The sequence below is a fragment of the Nothobranchius furzeri genome, chromosome 6, assembly GCF_043380555.1.
Source record: "Nothobranchius furzeri strain GRZ-AD chromosome 6, NfurGRZ-RIMD1, whole genome shotgun sequence".
NCBI lineage: Eukaryota > Metazoa > Chordata > Actinopteri > Cyprinodontiformes > Nothobranchiidae > Nothobranchius > Nothobranchius furzeri.
This window is the reverse complement of record NC_091746.1, coordinates 71772267-71787502: the sequence shown is the minus strand read 5'-3', so window position 1 is coordinate 71787502 and position 15236 is coordinate 71772267. Positions and strand designations below refer to the sequence as shown.

Here is a 15236-nt window from a genome sequence, read left to right as displayed (position 1 = left end):
TCTGAGCTAAAAGGACGTTTCTAACAGCTCTCTATACCCCCCACCCCTCAGGCCCCTCACAGCCCCTCAGGAAAACTGGAGTGAATGTCCGCAGTACAGCATGGAGAGGCCAAACGAGTGCTTCTTCGATCAGAACCACACCACCATCTGGACCACTTACACCATTCAGCTTCGTTCCAGGGACCAGGACGTCCTCTACGACGAGACTCCCGTCGAGGTTTCAGTCATCGGTGGGCTTCATGATGATTAAACTTCTATTACAGTATTTTAATCATTTTTCCTGTTTAGTTTCAGACTCTGACTTCATAGCACTGATCAAAGGGAATTTTTCTCCCTACAGTTAAACCCGACCCACCTGTGGGATTAAACTGGACGCTGATGAACGTGAGCTTGACCAGTGCGCATTTTGACATCATGCTAAGTTGGAAGCCTCCGCGGTCTGCAGACGTGGAGACGGGATGGTTGACGCTGCTTTACGAGGTCCAGTACCGCGATGTGGATTCTGACGAGTGGAAAGTGGTGGGTCTCCGTAGATTCTCACACTGATCTTCCTGCTGAAGCTTGTATTTATACAAGGTTTTCACCACAGATGAATCTTGTGAAAAGTCCACATCGCTCCGTGTTCGGCCTTCAAACAAACGTCCACCACGAAGTCCGGGTTCGCTGCAAAATGCTCGGGGGGAAGTTATTCGGCGAATTCAGCGACTCTGTGTTCGTGCACATCTCATCTAAAGGTAAACTCACTTTCAGGGACTGTTAAAGAGGTCAGAGTGGGGCTGGATGATAATTCATAATGATATATATCAACGATAGACATGTGGTTCAGTAGGAAGAAATGGATCAATAAAAGCTTCAATAAAAGCTTCCTTTTTCCATTATAGCCTATTGGATAGCTTCATACTAGAGTCATTACTTACACCCAACCAATCAGAATCACCGACCCAAGCACGCTCCCTCACCAAGCCCTCCCCTCTCAAACCTAAACAGGCAGCAGTGTGACTTAAACACGATGCTGCAGCAGGGAGAGGTGGAAGAAATGGTAAATGGTCTGTATTTGATATAGCGCCTTCTAGAGTCCTGGAACCCCCCAAGGTGCTTTACAACACAATCAGTCATTCACCCATTCACACACACATTCACACACTGGTGGGGATGAGCTGTGATGTAGCCACAGCTGCCCTGGGGCGCACTGACAGAGGCGAGGCAGAGGCGTCACCGGTCCGTCCGACCACCACCAGCAGGCAACGTGGGTTAAGTGTCTTGCCCAAGGACACAAAAACAGCGACACACTAAGAGGGGCTCGAACCTACAACCTTCCGATTACGGGGCGAGCACTTAACTCCTGTGCCACCGTCGCCCCTCCAAAGGTTACAGTACCTCACTAGTGTGGCGGCGATGTTTTCGTTCTTACAAGTCTGACAAAAAACAAACGATGGTTTACAACAGAGAATCGATAAAAAACAAGTCTGGTGATGCAACCAACTTGTTTTATCATTAAGTAATGGCCTACGATGGCCAGGGCTGCACTTATTTAATACATCTGACATTTTTCCAATAGTTTTCAATAAGTATTGATATTGATCATTATGATCTTTTTTAATCGACAGGCTTTTTTTTTTCTATTTCGCCCAGCCCTAGGTCAGAGGTCACAAAACAAAGGTTTCTACGTGTGAATATCATCTTAGCCTCATACGAGTGTGTATTCTGATCCTGTAAACTAGGAGTCTGCAGCCTTGGGTAAAGCCACAGCTAGCAACACTAAATAGGTTTCCCACTTCTGTGTCCTACTGGTTGAAAGTGGAATTACAAGTGACAAAACCCGCCTGCTGTAGCTAGCGCTAACAATGAGCTATCGCTAACACGAGCCACCGGATACCAAATAAGTAACAAAGTAAAAGAATATCCACACTGTTGCGCAAATCAAGCATCGTATTCTTCATATTCTTGTGCTTTTTACAGACTGTTGCCAAACTGATAAAAGCTAACTGCTAGTTTTCTATTAGCTGCTAGCACAGTGAACAGCTAATGGCCAAAACGGGTAGAGACCTCCCACTAGTGCGCCTCAGAACTGTAAATGCAGGTTTTGGTCAGCAGAGGGCAGCAGAGCGTTGTCCTTTGAGAAGTTGCTCAAGTTTATGGCAGAACAGTCACAGAAACCAGTTTAAAATCAGCATTAAAAACTCTTTAATGTTGCTTTAAATGTCAGATTTTTTTTTCATTCAAACACAGACAGAGCATGGATTAATGTTTTTTATTCGCATAACGCCATTGTTGGGAGTAACGCGGTACAAAAGTAATGAATTCACTTCTTGTTCTGGCTCTTGGAGGGTGCAGATGCTTTTTTTCCTCCTCTCCTCCATATCTTATCCTCAAGGCCTTTGTCTGTCTCTCTGTGCTGGGTGCACGGCTGCTTCTGCATTTTCTCTGGAAACTGGAAACTGACATTACTAAAATGGACCTGCTCAGCTGGTCTCTCAACGCAATTGATAAAAATTTTTCAACGATGAGAACGGGAGAGGGGGCTCCCGGATATCCCGCCGGGACAGACCCAGTTGGACACATCATGGACTCCTGGAAACAGTGGAACTTGATCTGTTTATCTCAGCTGTCTGTGGAGGACTCTGAAGACGTGTGGATATTCGTGGTGTTGGTGTCGGGTTTCCTGCTGATCAGCAATTGAGGCTACCTGGCTTACCGGAAAATTAATGAGCTGTCGAGGAATATTGGCCTGATCCCGGAGCTCAGAGATGGATTGCATCGCGCTGTGAATTCACAGACTCACATAATTGTCAAGATGAATCGTAAGCTTGGAACTTTGGCCGAGATTCATTCTTTGGCACAAAAGATGGATGCCATCAATGAGAGAGTGGACGAATCAGCACGGATTGGGATAGATTAATGTCCATTATTGGGATTCTGAGAGGTTGAGGACCAACAAACTGTAAGACAGAGAGGAAATTATCTCTGTCTGGCCCCAAAACAATTTCTAATTGGAATCTAGCGTCCTTGAGCCTGCAAGGCTCCAACGAAAACTCCCCCCTCAAAAGATATGTGGAAAGTGCCGTCGCTATGGCAACTCAACTCTGTCTCCTTTCCCAGCCTGGGCGGGACAGCGGGAAGGCCACCGACGCGTCCAGGGTCACTGCAACCCTCCAACCCTCAATGCCCCCCCCCCCATCCACACTGAGGTGACATGTGCTGCTTATCGTGGCTGCGGGAACTGAAGTAGGGATAGTCCCAACCCACCACCCCACCTAGTGGACACTTATGTTGTGTTGTCTGAAGTCTGTTGCAGACTGAGGTGTTTTTTTGCAGAGCAAAGCTGCCCTCCTGGTGGAGGGTAACTCTGAAGAGCCTTTTTCTTCCCTCCACCTGAACCAATCCTCGTGTAACCCTCTTATCTCTATTAAGGTAGCGCGACTCAGGGTTGCGAATGACCACAGTCACCAATTCTTGTCATGTGTCTTGCCCACGTATGTCTGATCTCTGAATTGTGTGTACTGAAACTCTAATTTCCCTCTGGGATTAATAAAGTATCTTTGATTTGGTTTGATTTGATTTGATTGAATTACTGTAATGCTTTGCTTTTTGCTGTAATGTGGTAATGTAAGGCATTACAGGGAAAGAAAATGGTAATATTTACTCGGTACAGTTGTCAGTAACGCGGTAATTACAATGCATTTTTAAACCCAGAATCAAGATGTGGGTTTCCTAAAAAATCAAATTGCGGGAAGCCTGAAAAAAGATCCAGTATCCACATGTATGACGTCATTTATGGACTCAGCTTTGCGTGCATTCTATGAGCAGAGAGGACGCAGCGGTAACGGCTCAAATACTCCAGCTGCGTCCTGCGCGCGGCCGCTGTTATATTCACTAAATCGCTCCACCAAAGCAAAGTCATTCGTTTGCGATCGTTTATATCAGCTCATATTCTCTGGTACTTCATGTACTTTTCAGCTGAGTTCATAATCTGTGCCCCGGTAATTTCAACTCATTGCTGCTGGAGCGCAGCGCATATTAAGCATTTATTTATTTATTTATTTATTTTTGCGTTCGGTAGATCCCTTTGGCTGACTAGTTAGAAAGTAGGAAATCTGGAAGACGGAGAAAAGATGCAGCATGCAGGAAGGTTAGAGAGAGAAAGGGCAGGAAATTATTCACATAAAATCAAGAAAACAAAACAAAGTGCTTGAAATGAAAAAAAGTAGGCAGATTTATTCCCAGTACACATTTACCAGTGAAAAGCAATAATATACAAGCATTTAATATTTATACATGTGATAGAATCAGATCACCCCAGAAGTCAGTCCCACATCCAGGGCCGTATCAAGGCATTTGAGGACCAAGGCAAATATAGACTTGGAGCCCCCACCACCTCACTCCCTGCTCAGTTAATCTAAGATGTCAGCGTGCTGAGAGTACAGATTGTTGTTGCTTTTATTTAATAAACAATCATTTTAAAGAACTGTTATTATATCTGACTGTTTTAACAGCAATCCTAGCTCAGACACCACATCACCTTCCACATATATGTCATGAGCTCACTGAGCGTCACATGACCAGATTCATACTGAAGTTGTTTTGGTGAAAGTAACTTAAAGTAATGCAAAAGTAGTGTAATGCCTTACATTTTAAAATCAGTAATATTGTAATGTAATGAATTACGTTAAAATGAGGGTAACAAGTAATAAATAATGCATTACAGTTTTGAAAGTAACTTGCCCAACACTGTCTATAACGCTATAGAGGCTGTGGAGAACCACAAAACAGCACAATGCGATGCAAATGAACGCGTTCCCTTGACTACACTTGAGGTTATACGTAGAAAAAAGCAACATTAGCGTCGGCACGGTCTGGGTTTGGTTGGGCTGGATGGCGTGAGTTTGGGCTGGTATGGGCGGTGTGGTGTTCACATATAAATCCGAGGGACTTCTCAGGAATGTGAAAATCTCCAAGCCTGTGGGCGGCGTTTACGACGCGCTAGTCCACTCCATAAGGTAAACGAAAGGCAGACATGAGCTGTGTTGCTTTTGGAGACAATGAACCACATTATGCTGTGTGCAGGCTCGCAGATAGAGTGGGGGATGGGGGGGATCTGTCCCCCCCCAGATTCAGATCGACCCCGATCCGTCCCCCCAACTAAGGCCAGAAAGAAAACGAAATCGGAGGTTAAGCGCTTGAAGCTCCTTTTTCCAATTACATTGAATGCAGCATGACGTAAACAAACACCGACTCCAGAGGCGCCAAAGTGGTTGCTGCTAGGACGCAGGATGAAGCGAAAAAGGCAAACAACGATTGCTGCGTATTTAAAAAAGACCAACGGTGTAAGTAGGCGGGACCGATCTGTCTGTTTATGCGTGTAGGTTCTAGTTTCAGTACGTTGTTGTCAGTGTTGGGACTTACTCGTTATAAGCGCCGAAGCCTCGTTGCTGACTTTAACAAGTCTCATCTACAAATATGATCCCTCATGAAGTTACTACTTTACACCAGAAGATAGTGGAGATGTGTAACCTTCAGGCTGAGCAAAGTTTTGGAGTTTTTAGAGTTTGAAATAGCCTCCCGCCGAGAGGCTCCCAGTCGGGGAGAGGAGGAGATGCGCGCAGCATGAAGAGCGCAAATATTAGATAAAAAGTATAATTGCCGGCAGGTCTGGTCTTTGTTGACTGATCACTTTGTCTGGTCATGACTGACTCTGATTATGAAGCAGAATATTGACTCTGATGAAGAAATTCACTCATCCAGCCGGGAGGATGGACGCTGCTGCAGCATCAGACAGCCGGTGCTGCACGAGAGGTGTGTGGAGTTTACAAGCTCCAAACGTTGGGTTTGATGTTGGTTTAACCTTCTCTGGGACGTGATGGATGTAGAAACGATGGTAAAACACCGCTAACGTGACAGACATAGCGACAATGTAAAAAAAAAAAAAACGTAAAAAGAGGCAGATGCCGATGCGTTATGTATGGAAGTCAAGTGTGCCACATAATCATAAGAAAAGTAAAATATAAAATTTAAATAGAGATTTATATATTTATATATAAATCAAAACTTTCCAAATATAATGAAAATTTCTAAATAACGTAAAAATATGAAGGAACATCTGTTGGTCAGGCTGAAAAGTTTGGGAACTACTGCTCTAAGTGATAAGTGAATATTGTTTTTTAATATATTTTATGTGCAGTTTTTTAGGGTTTTTATGTTTTCTGTAAAGATCGGTATGCTGAAAATCATTTAATGTTTTGCATAAAGTATGAGGTTTTGGTTAGTAATTGATTGGGAGAATAACAAATGACTGAATTAAATAGTGGGGCGCCTCTGTCAGTGCGCCCCAGGGCAGCTGTGGCTACATCGTAGCTCATCACCATCAGTGTGTGAATGGATGAATTATACACTGTAGTGTAAAGTGCTTTGGAGTCCTCACTCTGAGAGGCGCTATACAAGTGCGGGTCATTTATCATTTGCAGTGTTGATCAGGCAGAGCTTTGCTGCCAGCGCTCCACTGCATAACGGCTTCAAACACGTATATAAAAGTTAGTTTTTACGTAAACCGTTGGAGGAAATTACACAAACTGACTGAGCTCTAGTTAAGGCGCTTGCAATAGTTTGTGTGTGTGTGTGTGTGTGTGTGTGTGTGTGTGTGTGTGTGTGTGTGTGTGTGTGTGTGTGTGGTTGGGGGAGGGTACATTGGAACGTTGTCCCCCCCAGTTTGAAAATCCTATCTGCGCCCCTGGCTGTGTGTGTCCTCGTAATCTTATGCCACACACACACACACACACACACACACACACACACACACACACACACACAGGGCCGTGCAGAGATCTTTGACGGGACGGGTGCTCAAAGTAAAGAAAGCGGCACTTATAGAGCAATCCAACAAGCTAGAACATTCAGATAATGAGACCCTTGGGTTCAAACAACATAATAAAAATATATCAATTAGTGTCATTAGTGTTAATGTTAGTTCATAAATAATAGTTTTAGTTTTTAAAGCTGACTTATATCTAGAGATGTCACAACCACATTTTTGCCCCTGATCCGAGTCCAAGTTGTTTGATTTTTGAGCCCAGTCCAGTGTAGGAGCACTGTCCAGATGTTTATTGGAGAAACTAAACAACAGTTACTCAAGAACATAACACAACACAGGAGAGCCACCTCTTCAGGTCAAAACTCTGCAGTCCACCTTCACCTGAAGGACAAGGGACACACCTTTGAAGAGGTGGCGGTAGGCGTAATTTCAGCCGGCCATTCAGTCCGTAGTGTCGCCTCGGTCCCAGTCTTACCACTGGGGAGAAGGTCTGAGAAAAAGAGTCGCCTCGGCACCGAAAACGCAAATCTGACCTGTGTGTGAAACCAAATTCTGGTCCTGGAAGGGACCATAAGGGACCGAACCGATGCTAATGTGTAAGCGCCATATCAGACTTATGCTGGGTTTTACAAGACCAAATAAAGAAACAAGCTAACCAACTTCAGTTACGGTTTGAAGCTACAGGTGCTGGCCAGTAAATTAGAATATCATCAAAAGGTTGAAAATATTTCAGTAATTCCATTCAAAACGTGAAACTTGTACATTATATTCATGCAATGCACACAGACCAATGTATTTCCAATGTTCATTACATTTAAATTTGATATTCATAAGTGACAACTAATGAAAACTCCAAATTTGGTATCTCAAAAAATTAGAATATTCTGAAAAGGCTGAATATAGAAGACACCTGCTGCCACTCTAATCAGCTGATTTACTCAAAACACCTGCAAAGGCCTTTAAAAGGTCCCTCAGTCTTGTTTTGAAGGCACCACAATCATGGGGAAGACTTCTGACTTAACAGCTGTCCAAAAGACAATCATTGACACCTTGCACAAGGAGGGCAAGACACAAAAGGTGATTGCTAAAGAAGCTGGCTGTTCGCAGAGCTCTGTGTCCAAGCACATTAACAGACAGGCGAAGGGACGGAAAAAATGTGGTAGAAAAAAGTGTACAAGCTCTAGGGATAACCGCACCCTGCAGAGAATTGTGACGACAAACCCATTCAAAAATGTGGGGGAGATCCACAAAGAGTGGACTGCAGCTGGAGTCAGCGCTTCAAGAACCACCACGAGGAGACTCATGAAAGACATGGGATTCAGGTGTCGCATTCCGTGTGTCAAGCCACTCTTGAACATGAAACAGCGCAAGAAGCGTCTCGCCTGGGCCAAGGACAAAAAGGACTGGACTGATGCTGAGTGGTCCAAAGTTATGTTTTCTGATGAAAGCAAGTTCTGCATTTCCTTTGGAAATCAAGGACCCAGAGTCTGGAGGAAGAGCGGAGAAGCACAGAATCCACGTTGCATGAGGTCCAGTGTAAAGTTTCCACCGTCAGTGATGGTGTGGGGTGCCATGTCATCTGCCGGTGTTGGCCCACTCTGTTTCCTGAGGTCCAGGGTCAATGCAGCCGTCTACCAGGAAGTTTTAGAGCACTTCATGCTTCCTGCTGCTGACCAACTTTATGGGGATGCAGACTTCACCTTTCAACAGGACTTGGCACCTGCACACAGTGCCAAAACCACCAGCACCTGGTTCAAGGACCATGGTATCCCTGTCCTTGATTGGCCAGCAAACTCGCCTGACCTTAACCCCATAGAAAATCTATGGGGTATTGTGAAGCGGAGGATGCAATACGCTAGACCCAACAATGCAGAGGAGCTGAAGACGACTATCAGAGCAACCTGGGCTCTCATAACACCTGAGCAGTGCCACAGACTGATCGAGTCCATGCCACGCCGCATTACTGCAGTTATTGAGGCAAAAGGAGCCCCGACTAAGTATTGAGTGCTATACATGCACATTCTTTTCATGTTCATTCTTTTCAGTTGGCCAACATTAGAGAAACAAACATTTTTTCATTGGCCTTTAGAATATTCTAATTTTCTGAGATACCAGATTTGATGTTTTCATTGGTTGTCACCTATAAATATCAAAATTAAACGTAATAAACATCGGAAATACATTGGTCTGTGTGCATTGCATGAATATAATGTACAAGTTTCACGTTTTGAATGGAATTACTGAAATATTTTCAACCTTTTGATGATATTCTAATTTACTGGCCAGCACCTGTATTTCATAACCTTTAACCCTCCCACTGTCTTCACGGGGGACCCCGCCAGGAAAGTTGACCACTGAGCAGGATTGATGGTTTATCCCTTGAGGTCCACGTGTCAGGGGTGAGGTGGTGCTCACTCCTCACCCCTGACACGTGGACCTCAAGGGATAAACCGTCAATCCTGCTCAGTGGTCACCTTTCCTGGCGGGGTCACCCATTAGGACAGTGGGAGGGTTAAAAGAACTCTTTATTATCCCAACCAGAAACCCGTTCCCTGCAGTCCAAACAGCTCCAGACATTTTAGCAGAATCTGAATGATGGGAAGTCGTGATTAAATTGTGTAAATTAACTGGATGGTGAAACTTAAAGACCACTCTTCCCTATTGTACATTCGTTCTGCGTGACTTCATCATCCGTGACTTTGTTCTTTTTTACACAGCGCAGTAATAAATAGATGTTTACCTTAAAGCTGGCACGTTTCAGCTAGCGCCTCTAGCCATCATCACTCCTAATAGGCCCCAGGTGTTTTTGGCCAAACTGGGGGGAGCCACTTCGGACCACATGTGGCTCCAGAACCACAGCTTACAGACCACTGCTGTACCTGAACTCAGTGATTTTATGGTGAAGGGAATTTGGTTTTCTCTTCTTGTTTTTCCCCAGTTTCCAGGTTTCCAGTGGTGGCCCTGCTGATGTTTGGGGTCTTCTGTCTGGTGGCCGTCCTCATGTTCGTCGTCATATTACAGCAAGAAAAGTGAGTATTCCATCCTTACCTGGACGCTGCAACATTAATTAGGTTTTGGTAGAAAAGTTAAACAAGTAGAAGAAATAAGTTTGATTTAAAATGTCAGTTTGAATTTAAATTATATCTGAGATTAAACTGATGATTATTTTTTAACACCTTCAGGTTGATGTTTATTCTTTTGCCTCCTGTTCCTGGACCTAAAATCCGAGGAATCGACCCGGATCTTTTAAAGGTAGGTCTCACACGGCCACAGCGACGGATGCACTCCCTGAAAGAAGCCACTTGAAGCTTACAGAGTCCAGGAAGTTTAAAGAAACGTATATTTTTCCCATTTCAGAACACCAGAATCTCGGATTAAGTTTGTCACAATGAGAGCAGGCGGATTGGACACAAAATGCAAGAATCCAGAGCTCCTCAGCAGGAGCGGTTGCATAAATTAAATTCCTTTTATTTATGACGAGGAGCAAAAATCCAAAGGGGCAGGAATCTAAGGCCTAGTCCACACGTAGCCGGGGTTTTTTAAAAAACGAATATCCGCCCCTCCAAAAACTTGCATCCACACCACCGCGTTTAAAAAAAAAAACTCTGTCCACACGTACCCGGATAAATACATTGTTAAGGACATGCCAGACCTGTAGGCGGCAGTACTTCCCCCGTTCTTAACCTCGTCCTTCGTCTGTGGTCTTCCGCAAGGAGCAGTAATTCTGCTTGCCAGAACAAACAAGCAAAAAGCGCTTGGACAATTGATAAAGCGAGCGCAGCTCTGAGGGCATCCATGCTGTCGGCTAGTGTAAACACAGGTCGCACACGTGATGTCAGCATTTTTTGTCGTGGAAAGTGACGTTGCGGACCTTAAAACTCCGGTTTTGTCCGTCCACACGCAGACACCCAAAACGGAGAAAACGCAGATCTTCTCTTTGGCCGGAGTTTTTAAAATGATCCGTTTTCGTGTGAAAAAACTCCGTTTTCGTGTGGATGACAGGCCAAAACGTAGAAAAATATCTACGTTATGGCAGATCCCCGGCTACGTGTGGACAGGGCCTAAGCCTAGTGTACAAAACACTGAGTGACAGAAACAAAAGCTCACTTATGAGCAGGAACCTAGAGTTCTGGAGGGGAACAAAACAACAGGCCAACAACACACAGACAGTCGAGGCAGGGTTATATACGCAGGGGCTGGGTGATTACGGGAATTGGGCACAGGTGAGACTAATGACCTGAGAGGAGGAGCAGAAACAAGCAGGGGAGTTTCACGATACGAGCAAGGAGGAGGTTAGGACCCAAAATGCAGAAATCCAGGATGACACGAGGCAGGGGTGGAAGATGAAATAAAAATCCTTTATTTGGGGATAATCCAAAAGGCAGGGAGCCAAAAAACAAAAACCCAAATACTGAACGGGAGATCCAAAAACACTAGAGACTCAAGAAGCACTAATAGCACTAGAGATCCAAAAACGAGACGAGACTGAGGGGAATAAAAGTCAGCTCAGAGTCGAAAATAACGCCCAGATTCTTCACTTGTAGTGATGGATAAAAAGACACTGATTGTAGTTTAGGTAAAAGTTTCTCTCTCTGGGCCTCAGGACCGATGGCTAAAACTTCACACAGAACATGACAACGTTGTGTGGTGATTTAAATGACTTGTTATTTAATGAGCTATAAGGCGTAGGATTTCATAGCCAATATGAAATCAAACTTACGGATCTGTGAGGTTATTTTAAACCAGAAGATTGGAATTTTTTATTGCAGGGATTATGTAACAGCCTCGTATTCACTCAGAGACACCAGAAGAGAGAGTCGAGTTTAAAAGTTTAAAGATTTATTACTAAACAAATTAAACTAGACTAACTTTAACACTAAATGTTTGGTGTAACTGAGGCCCTGTCCACACGTAGCCGGGGATCTGCCAAAACGTAGATATTTTTCTACGTTTTGGCCTGTCATCCACACGAAAACGGAGTTTTTTCACACGAAAACGGATCTTTTTAAAAACTCCGGCCAAAGTGAAGATCTGCGTTTTCTCCGTTTCGGGTGTCTGCGTGTGGACAGACAAAACCGGAGTTTTAAGGTCCGCAACGTCACTTTCCGCGACAAAAAAATGCTGACATCACGTGTGCGACCTGTGTTTACACTAGCCGACAGCATGGATGCCCTCAGAGCTGCGCTCGCTTTATCAATTGTCCAAGCGCTTTTTGCTTGTTTGTTTTTGCAAGCGGAATTACTGCTCCTTGCGGAAGACCACAGACGAAGGACGAGGTTAAGAACGGGAGAAGTACTGCCGCCTACAGGTCTGGCATGTCCTTAACAACGTATTTATCCGGGTACGTGTGGACAGAGTTTTTTTTTAACGAGGTGGTGTGGATGCAAGTTTTTGGAGGGGCGGATGTTCTTTTTTTTTTTTAAACGGCTACGTGTGGACTGGGCCTAAGGTGGATGAGACGGAGAATGGTGTGATGTGGAATGTTGGTCAGAACCAGCAAATCCGAAGAAGCGATAAGTTCCGATGGTGACTTGCTCTTTAATAAACAAAATGTGTTTAGTTGGATTTTCAGAATGTCGCTGTTTTCCTTGTGCTTTTTATAATGATGTGGATGTATTGAAAGACAGAGAAAACAGCTAGTGAATAAAAGGCGTGTTAATGTAGAAAGCATAGCGTTTTTAACATGAGCATGTACACACAGAGACAGTATCAACGTGAATAAATCGTATGGCGGTAGCTCTTACGTACTTTGATTGTAAAAGTAGCTCACAGGCCAGAAAAAGTTGGGGAGCCCTGCATTAGAGCAACAGCTTTTAATATTCTGATAGTTTGATGTGAATGTTACCGTTGTGAATATTGTGCTGAGCCTTGTTTTGAAGTAGAAATCTCAATTCAACCTTCTCCTAAAATCATTCAGCCCAATTCCGGAACCCCTCTCAGATAACTCGTCTGGCGTTTGAGCCTCGTTGTCATGACATGAGTTTGGTAAACCGCTGGCTCTGGTCCTTTGTGTGTGGTGTCTTCGGGGGTGAGCCACCATGTTCTGTAGCTGTTGTTTAGTCTCCCCACGTGCTGCTCAGAGCATTCCTGTCTGGCTGCCTGGTCTTCAGGACGTACAAGTCTCTGTGGTTTAAACTGAACCGGTGCGTGGTGTGCTGCATGGATGGAATTCCCAGGTTCTTCTGCTGGTCTTGGGAATTCGACTGTTCCTTTGTTTCTTTCCAGGAACAGGATCCTGCCCATTGAGTTAGTTAGGATGCACTGATGGTGGCTTTGCTTCTCAGTGTGTGAATGTTCGTACTGTAAAGCGCGTTGGAGTCCCAGACGTAGAACAGCACTGTTTTATTATTATTATTATTATTATTACTATTATTATTATTATTATTATTATTATTATTATTATTATTATTATTATTATTATTATTATAAGTGGCTAGGAGTTGGGCTAAATTCTCAACAGTTTGAGATTCTGGTGGATCTGTTGTCTCTGATCTTTTCTCGCTTCACTTTCATCACGTTTTTGATTCAGCTCACAACTTTTAAAACATATCTGGATAAACTGGAAATGAAACCTGCAAGATCACTTGCTTTACTCTGTGATGGACTGCGTTGACTTGCCTGATTTATTTCCTGTTGTCTCCCAGAAAGGAAAGCTTCGAGAGCTGACGTCCATCCTTGGTGGTCCTCCCGACCTGAGACCAGAGCTCTACAACAGCGACCCCTGGGTGGAGTTCATCGATCTGGACATTGAGGATCAAAATGAAAAACTGACCGATCTGGACACAAACTGCCTGATGGACCACTCCCTGTCCACCAACTACTCCCCACTCTCAGGTGGCTTCAGAGATGATGACTCGGGTCGCTCCAGCTGCTGTGAACCAGATCTGCTCAGCGAGTCAAACTCCTCACCCATCCACCCTTTCACCCAAAACCAGACCCTGCTTAAGGAAGCACCATATCAGAAAGCCTCCGATCTGGGTTTCGGGGTCCAAAGCTCCACCAGGGTGGACCCTTCTTTGGTATCACCGTGCAGAGAGGCGGTGTACACCATGGTCTGTGAGGTCAGGTCATCTGGGAATGTTCTGCTGTCGCCTGAGGAGCAGACTGAGGTGGAGGAAAATACTCACAAAGAGATCGTGATGGAGAAAGAAGAGGAACCGAAACAAGTTCAGCTTCTTTTGATGAGTTCAGATCACAGAGAACTCTCCAAAAGGACCCTTCAAGATCCCTTCCAATCTGGAGTTAACCCAAATCCCACACACTATCCTTCTCCTAACCAGGATTCCAGTACCATCCCCCAGTCTCCCCTAACCCCAGCACCAGTCTACACGGTGGTGGAGGGGGTCGATGGACAGAACAGCCTTTTACTTACACCAAACTCATCGCCAACCCCCCACCTAATAATCCCAAAGGCTGGTCCAACGCCGGACGGCTACCTGACACCCGATCAGCTGGGAAGCATCACGCCATAAATCAGAAGAGAACACAAAGACCATTTCAGACCGAAAGGAGAACAAATCCTGGACTGTTGAGTTGAATTTCAGCTCACCATACTCAGTGTGGGGGTGGGGGGTAACTCTACCTCATACATGGCATCTCCTTATGGGACTTTTAGGGCAAAGATGGTTATGTCACTGGAAAATCCAGAGAAGGCTGGCGCTGAGAACAAACCCAGGATTTAAGTCCACCTTCAGTCAGATTGTTGGTGTAGATTTTCACGTATCTGGGTCATGGAATGCTTATGGAGATCTGAATGACAAGGAAGACCAATCTTAATGTGACCACACGGTGGTTAGACATATATATGACCACATGGAGCAAGAATGGTCTCTTAACTTCCTGACAGACAGACTTATCGTGATGTTTCGGCCACCAAGAGGGAAAGTTGTTTCCTGCTTGTAGACCAGCAAGAGTTCATGTAGCCGGATTCCTGTTGAATCAGGTTCTCATTTGTTCTCATTTGGTTTCTAAAAATTGGATCAGTTAAAATTTCTTGTTTCATTGTAAGATTTTTTTTAAAGAGCAAGTCACCCCCATATCAACTTTTTTGCTGATAAACTACATAAGTGCGTGTCTAATCGTGCTGCAGACACGTGTCGTCAATAGTTTTGCACTTTAGTGCATTTTAGTTAAAATTTAAATTTCCTGCCTAAAACTGTCAGTGTTGTGCCGTTGTCAGGTAAAATCTCTGCACTGCATTTGAATTTAAATCTGCCATCGCTACTGGCTAAGAGGTACCTTAGAACGTTAGCTGGTACCATATGATGTCACAATGTCGTTGTGAGCCTGTGTGTATTTGTTAGTGGCTCCGCCCTCTCGGTCTGCTAGGCAACAGCATTTGTTGCATTTTTCAAACAGGAAGTGGGAGTGGAGTAATACTCTGGTAGGGGGTGACTTGCTCTTTAAAGGTGTGCATGGGGTGTGTGTGTGT

At 44.5% G+C, this 15236-nt stretch overlaps 1 protein-coding gene across 4 annotated transcripts in view; it reads left to right on the top strand.

Moving 5' to 3' along the window:
- The window catches only part of ghrb (growth hormone receptor b), a 39640-nt gene extending 24404 nt beyond the window's left edge, over nt 1–15236 (top strand). For 2 of the 4 annotated variants that reach the window (XM_070552536.1, XM_070552535.1), the window contains 6 exons: nt 52–230; nt 341–519; nt 590–734; nt 9744–9834; nt 9988–10057; nt 13450–15236. In XM_070552536.1, the coding sequence (XP_070408637.1) occupies nt 52–230; nt 341–519; nt 590–734; nt 9744–9834; nt 9988–10057; nt 13450–14277 (1492 nt within the window). In that variant the 3' untranslated portion in view covers nt 14278–15236. The remainder of the gene's footprint in view (nt 1–51; nt 231–340; nt 520–589; nt 735–9743; nt 9835–9987; nt 10058–13449) is intronic. The other 2 variants (XM_070552538.1, XM_070552537.1) reach the window with 1 other exon arrangement.